Genomic DNA, 7,923 nt, shown 5'->3' with positions numbered 1-7,923 from the left:
CCTAAAAATGAAGACACCATTATCTAGTCCAATGTCCTAAAACTTCATTATAAAAGAGTAGTGTATCTTTTCAATTTCTTTTATTTATTCATCTTAACCAAGAAAACAATTTCCTCCATTTATAAAGAAAACCATAACTAATTGTTAGTTAATCAATAGATTAATAATTGAACTAGCATGGCATGTGATTTTCAAAACAATAATTAGTTAATATTCCAAACACTAAGCAAATCAACATACACCATTTCCATTCTTTTCACATGCATTTCTCGTATGAGATGCCATTTCCAACCTACATGAACACCCAACTCACTGAACCAAATGTTCAATGGATGATGATCAATTTCAGCACACTCTTCTTCTTCATCTTCTTCCTTGTTCTTCAAGTTGGTAATTCTTATTAGCAAACTAAATTAATTCAAACTCATCTTTATCTAGTGTTTGCAATTTATATTTCCATTTCTTTTAAAATAGCTTCAGGAGGGAATGAAGAATGGAAAACATGCAGAGAAGGAAGTGAGCAATCTCCTGTTGATGTGAACCATAAACTTATGCAGATTGAGAAGAGAAATGGAAGCCTGATCACAAGTTATGGCAGTAGTGATGCAACAATGAAGAACAATGGCTATGAAGTTATTGTAAAAATATATCTTTAGATCTTTATATCTCTTTAGAATTAAGAAGTCATTTCAATTACTGATTGTTTTCATGCAGCTTCAATGGATGAATGGTACTGCAGGACATCTCTTGATTGAAGGCAAGAAGTTTATGCTTCAACAATGTCACTGGCACTCACCTTCTGAGCATACCTTCAATGGCCAAAGGTGCTAAACTTTAATATATTTCTTTCCATTCAGAAGTTTTCTTTAATACTTTCTTTCTTCTACATTTCTATCTCATTTAAATTTCTTTATATATATATATATATATTTATATATAAGAAATCTGAACATATGGTTACAGATATCCTCTAGAAATGCATATGGTTCACTCTAGCAGTGAAGGGGAGATCGCAATAATTGGAGTGGTTTATGAACTTGGGGCTGCTGACATCTTCCTCTCTCCTAAGGTTTGATTTGATGATAAACTAAACTATTTATGTAACCTGTTTTTAAATTCTAATTTGGCTAATTGTTTAACTTAGGTGATGAGAAATGTGAAGTATTTGAAGGATAAACAACAAGATGAGGTGTTGATGGGTTCTATGCTTCCACCATTGATAGAGAGGACCACTCCTTATTATAGATACTTAGGCTCCTTAACTACTCCACCTTGTAGTGAAGGTGTTGTTTGGAGTTTGGTTCATGATGTGCAGACTGTTTCATTGGAACAAGTGAAGTTGATTAGAGCTGCAATAAACAATGTAAGTGATTGAATTTTTTAACACTAACAACTCATTTTTTATTAATCTGCTTTTAAAATATTTAATATGATCTTTGAATTGTTACTTTTTTTAAATCATATTAGTTTAGTTAATAAAATAAGCCACATTGAATTTGTTAAAAATATGTGAAAAAAATTTAAGAGAATACTTTCTTAATTGTTTTGGTGATGATTAACAAGTGTGTTTGTATCTCATTTGCAGATAAATAATGCAAGAAAGATTCAACCAATAAATGGTCGGTCAATCTACTTGTATGAACCAGAGATGGATGAAGAGCACAGAGATTTCAAATAATATAACGATGTTAAGAAACAAAATAAACTTCTTTCATTGTTGGAAGAAACAGAGAATGAATCAATAAACATCGATAAAATAAACAATCAAAATGGATTATCTCACCATCCTTGCAAGAATCATTAGGACATCATTCATCGAAGGACGATGGAGAGAATCATTGTCGACACAAGCCTTAGCAAGAACAGTCACACACAAAGCTTCACCAATTGGACAATCTCTCAAGTTTGAATCCATGAACCTTCTCAACTCATCAAAACAACCATTTCCACTTCCGTTTCCGCTAAGAAATCCTAAACATTCCTTTACAAAATCTCCAATCTTGACCTCTTTTCCAATCAGAAGTTCAAACAAAACAACCCCAAATGCAAAGACATCAACCTTTGGTGAAATCAGTCCATGGTTACGGAACTCCGGCGCAATCCATTCATCGGTTGAAACCAAAACATGGTCACACTCTTTGCCTAAATTACCAATCTTCGCCCTCCAATCTCCTGTTATTAAGATGTTCTTACTACTAATGTTCATATGATTGAAGGATGGAATAGTACAGTGATGTATGTAGTGAAGAGCAACAGCTACATCGAAAGCGATTTGAATCCGTCTCTGCCATGGAAGCATTTCAGGATTATTCTTCAAGCAGTCCTTCAAACAACCATTAATGGCGAACTCAAACACTAGATAGGAAGGCAGGGATTCATCGTCTCCATAACAAACACCTTCCAAAAGTGCAATATTAGTGTGATTGATTATTGAATGTATATTTATAACCCGGTAAGCATCCTTGAATTCCATCCTCTTGATCACAAGCTCAGTCCCTTTAATATTTCCTTTATGAACGGATGAGCCTAGCTTATTCTCTTCACTGAAGAAGTTCGTCGCAACATTAAGCTCATCAATTGTATAACTGACTAAAGAGTACTTAGACATCCCTGCAATCAGATCTGGTGACAAACATGAATTTGTGGAGGTGCGAGTCGATGTAGAGACACGATGCTTATCGTTTAGAGACTTATGTTTTGCTCTTGTTTTCCAAAAGAAACCGAATCCAAAAAGAATGAGAAGGATTGCAGAAGAACCACCAACACTAAAACTGATAGGATAGAACTTTTTCTCATGGCCATGGTCATCATTGTCTCTACCGTTAGTGACCGTAGGAATGAAAGCAGAGGCAATATCAGTGTTAGGATCAGCATTCAAACTGTAATTGATAAAAGGCTGTTTTTGAAGAGGAATTAAGACAGTGGTATTAGGAAAAACAGTTGAAAAGGGGATGATATTGTTAGCTACACAAATATCACTAGAAGAGACACCAAATTTCTCAGAAATAAGCTCAACTTCATCATGTTCCACAATTGGATAAGTCACAAGGTAATGAATGTTACCTTTAGTATCATTTCTATCAGGACATGCACATTTTAAGGGCACAGTGAACTCAACCTTAGAGTCAGTTAGATTCTTCTCATTCAAATAGTTATGTTCTGCCAGTGTTTGAGCCTTCACTAGACCTTCAAAAACCTCACAAGCAATGCTTATATAAGATTCACCATTAGAAACTTGGAAACTCACATTGAATAGGAAGAAGCCACCAAAGCAATCACATTGTATTGGTACAACTACTTCACGGTCCTTCTCGAGTTTCTGGAAAGGATCAGTAACATTGCTGTACATGAGAATTTTATCTTGAAAGACACCGAAGAGGTTTGCGATCTTTGAGATGGTATCAAGACCTTCTTTTGCTCGGTAAACTAAGAATGTTTCACATGCTTGGATGCCAATACCGTCATCGCAAGTGTATTGTGTTCCTGGATAGAATTTGGAGGCTGAACACAAGCTCATATCATAGAACTGGTTGGAGTATATGGTTCTGAGGAGGAAGAAGGTGATGATACACATGAGAAGCATTGTAATGAATAGACTGGAGATGAATGAGATGAAGAAAAAGGAAGAGATTTGAAGAGATTGAAAGAGAAGTAGATATCATGTAAACATATGGCGGCATTGCCGGACAAGGGGCAGAAAGGTGCTTGTGTAGATGCAAAGACATGAGTGTAGGTTCAAAACTTAGCCGGCTGAAAGCTATAGCTGTGTTTGTTTTCATTTTGAGGTAAAGATATCCCTTTGAAGTCTTTGGTGTACATCCAAATGTGCTTGATATCCATTGATATATTATATTCTCCACCTTATTTTTGGTCAGCCTTGACAAATGTGAGCCTATTTATGTATTTTATCTCAGTATCAAATGCATAATTTAATGCCTTTGGTGTAATGTGCTATATTTTATACAAAAAAAAAATTTAAGACCAATTTGTAGACAATGAATTCGTTGAAGCTTAAAAGGAAGCAAGAATTATATTGGTTTTATGGCCCAAAAAAAAGTATTACAATTTACATGTAGGTCCCATTTAATGTAGGTAATTTTTATAAACATAAATCCAAAACTAAGAAAAAAATGATTTGAGGATTAGCTATAGAAAAATTAATTTTGCCAATGACCTGTTGATCTATTGCCATTGGGTCACTTGCATAGGGTGTTCTATCTTTGTCCAAGAGACAGATTCGAACCTCAACTCATATAAGGTGAGGGTACATATGGAGGTATTAACTCCTCATCTATGCACGTCCCTAATATAGCTTGTTCATTTTGTCAAAAACAAGTAAATAAATTATTTCAATGTTGTTTTGAGACACATGTCGAAAGCCAATGTTGCTGATGTTTGAAATTTCGATTTTAATCATCTAAAATTAGCAGTTAAGTTAAATGTTAAAGCTCATGTTCTCATTACTAGCTTTTGTTATTTCACCATTTATTTTTTAGAGGAGCTTTGAGACCTTTATATGAACCCAATCTTTTTATATCTATATTTTTATAATTAAAAAAGTTTAGGGTTAAAAACCATAGTTATAATAGAAAAGTGGTAATTCATTTTATTTTCAAGTTAAAGATGAAAGGTTAAAATCCTATCCGTGGTTCATCTATATTCTTTAAAAAACAAAATCTTAAAAAAACCAAAAGAAAAAATTTTGTTACAAATATAACTGTGTTAGATCACATATGCCGTGCTTTGGACCTTGCTTAGTCAAAAGCGACATGCAGGCAAACAATCGCAAACCTATAAAGCAAGGACCCTAAAGCCATGCAATTTCTCAAAACCTATGTCAAAGCAAAATACATAGACCAATGCAATCACAAATTACAGACATCAAGGAGTACAAATAGTTCAAAAATACACAAGGTCCAAAATACAAACTCAGTGTCTAGAACAACATATACACAACTCAAACACTACACAAGGGAACACCCGCTGCTAACACCACCCTAAGCAATCCGTTAGTCTATGTTGCTCCTGATTTGCAAAGAATTTAACACAACTTTATGAGTTTGTTAGCTCAGTATATAATCCACAAAGAAACTATTTTGTATCATACCAGATTTTAAAGTTTAATTTCAAATATAAAAAAACCCATATATGGTGCCTAAGAAAACTTGTACAATATATCAAAATAAATAACATCAAAATACATATCATCATTAGACTAAACCACCAAAAATCCAGTCCTAAAGCATAATTATTTAGTAAATATATTAAAGTCAAAGTAATAAGAAAATTAAGTATAACAAATTTCTAAAGTTCAATTAAGGATATATCAAATTTCTAAATGATAGTATATGTCTCTTAAATTATCATAGATATAAGAAATCATTTATTTATTCTCACTAACTCAAGCGAAAAATAGCAAATTTATTTATTTATCCTTGTGACCCTAGACTAAGTATCATAATTCATTTATTTATTCTGGGGTAACCTGAGCAAGAATATCATAAGCCATTATTATTTAACCGATAGAATTGTGTGGAATTATAGTCTCATTTTTCTGAAATTCATACCAACTTGATTGGTGTTTCATAGTCATTGACAAGGTTAATGCATAGTTAATTTGAAGACTAAAATTATTCATAACAAATAGATTTACCAAAAAAAATTTCAAAAGATTAACATATTCAAAAATGACATATCAAGAGTCGCGAAAATAATCTATACATATATTTAAAGTAGATGTATAATTACTTTGAGAATATTTCAAAGAGCAATTATTAAATTTATAAAAATATTTTTATACTTAAATATTAGTTTGCATTAATTATGGCATTAATATAGAAATGTTTAATTGCATTCATTAATTTTGCATTATATTGAACTAAACATTTCAGAACTATTATAGTGCTTGAAAAACATTTGTTTTGTGGAAAATGTTTGTTTGTATGAAATTATTTAATCATGATTTTTTTAGCCAATTTGTAAATCATAATTGAAAGCGGGCCTTTTGTCTTGATTTATATCAAAGCAAATTAAAAGAAATTGAAGATATCAAAATATAGAAAATTAAAAGATGAGAGAAAATTGAATATATTTCTAAAAACATGATCACAATCCTAACATTAATTAGTTGTTTTGATTTTGATTTTTTTAATGAGTCATGGAAGAGGTTGTGATATCTATTATTATGTAATTAATCATTTGTTTCTCTTCTTTTTTTTTTCTTCTCTTTTTTTTTTTTTTGTGAATGAATGAATGAATCTCTAGCATGTGTTTCATTTACGTTTGCTTTACATGATGTTATAATTTCAATAATTAAAAAATTTTATTTGTATTTCAAATTATGTATATATGCAATATTATTTTACAACCATCAAAATTGTAAAAAAGGAAAAAACCATGACAGAGCAAGGAGTTTGCCTATGAAATTTTAATATTTGATAATACATCAAAAGATAAGTGGATTACTTGGAAAATTTCCAAACTCTCAAATTCTAATCTGAGCACTAAAATTTAATCCCTTGGAAAGGTATTATAAACATGTAATAATAATTAATTAACATATTTATAAAATATTGAACTTAAGGTTAGCAATCATCTCAAAGTTTTAAGCAAACCAAGCTACCAAAAGGTTTGCTATAAATGCTACTTGTTACACGAAGCTAACAAAAGACTATCCCATGTTTAATTTGTGTTAACATACTCTTAAAGTAACTACGGCAAGACTCAACCAATAACCTTCAGTGATGCAAAGGCTTGGACAAAGAAACATACAAATATAATATTTACTTAGGGAAATCCATTCTTCGACCTTTGCAGAAGTTTGGACCTCATGGATTCCGTCCATAGAAGCTTGACAAAGACTTCTTTGGGACCTTATTTCAAGAGCCATTTTTTCGAACGTATGGGGGCAACACCGCCATGGTACGATATAAGGGCAATTTGTATCTTGATTGGATTAGGATTTTAGTAATTTTGTAAATTGTATCCTGATAAGATTTGTATCCGGGTAGGTTTAGGATCCATATAGGGGTAGGATTTGTATTTGGATAGGTTTAGGATCCTGATACAGTTAGTATCTGGATAGGTTTAGGTTTTTACCTATAAATTCATGTAAACCTGACCTTTTGTCGATTCGAGAAATGAGTGAATAAGAGATAAACAGCCTCTCCACTCCCAAGAACATACGTAGATTGTCAAACCTCATAAATCTTGTGTGTTTATGTTGTTTTTGAGATCTTTTAATTTCTCATGCAGATTCTCTAATTTTCTAACAAGTGGTATTAGAGCGAGATTTTGTTCGCATGACAACCTCCTAAAAAATTCGATGTGACAAGGTTTGATGAAACTGAGAATTTCATATTGTGGCAATGGAGGGTAAAGAATTCGCTAGCACAGCAAAAGATGCTAAGAGCATTGGAAGAAACAAAGCCTCGTGATTTGTAAGACCATGTGTTGGGTGGATTTACAAATGAGAGCAGTGGTGCCTATTCGAATGTGTTTGGTGAATGATGTTATGTATCACATCATGGATCTCTCGTCTCCGGTGGAGGTTTGGAAGAAACTCAAGAGTCATATATATATATATATATATATATATCAAAGTCTCTGATGAATAAGTTGTATCTGAAACAAAAGTTGTATGGCCTGAAGATACAAGGGGGTGCAGATCTGGTACAACATATTAATTTCTTCAATCACACAGTTAGTGATTTTCAGAGGATTGAGGTTAGGATTGAAGACGAAGGCAAAGCTATGATTTTGTTGTGTTCTTTATCACCTTCATATGAGCATCTGGTGACTACACTCATACAAGGAAAAATATACAATCTATGACATTGTTTACATATAATCAGCGGAAGCAAAATAATGTTAAAGGTTCTCAGACTAAAGCGTTGTATGTGAAAGGGAACTAAGAACTTGGGA

At 32.4% G+C, this 7,923-nt stretch overlaps 2 protein-coding genes across 2 annotated transcripts; one reads left to right on the top strand and one right to left on the bottom strand.

Annotated features, from left to right (window-relative positions):
- The first annotated feature begins 278 nt into the window (after window positions 1-278).
- On the top strand, window positions 279-1,774 carry LOC120272223 (alpha carbonic anhydrase 7-like). Its single transcript, XM_039278992.1, has 6 exons — window positions 279-390; window positions 475-638; window positions 715-824; window positions 964-1,069; window positions 1,145-1,363; window positions 1,586-1,774. Exons 1-6 carry the CDS (start codon window positions 279-281, stop codon window positions 1,676-1,678), a joined length of 804 nt encoding a protein of 267 aa, XP_039134926.1. The 3' UTR covers window positions 1,679-1,774.
- LOC120272215 (lysM domain receptor-like kinase 4) lies at window positions 1,775-3,583 on the bottom strand. The gene has a single exon (XM_039278987.1). It carries the CDS (start codon window positions 3,581-3,583, stop codon window positions 1,775-1,777), a length of 1,809 nt encoding a protein of 602 aa, XP_039134921.1.
- Between the last annotated feature and the right edge of the window lie 4,340 nt (window positions 3,584-7,923).

The sequence above is a fragment of the Dioscorea cayenensis genome, chromosome 2, assembly GCF_009730915.1.
Source record: "Dioscorea cayenensis subsp. rotundata cultivar TDr96_F1 chromosome 2, TDr96_F1_v2_PseudoChromosome.rev07_lg8_w22 25.fasta, whole genome shotgun sequence".
Lineage (NCBI taxonomy): Eukaryota > Viridiplantae > Streptophyta > Magnoliopsida > Dioscoreales > Dioscoreaceae > Dioscorea > Dioscorea cayenensis.
This window is presented reverse-complemented; position numbering and strand designations above follow the sequence as displayed.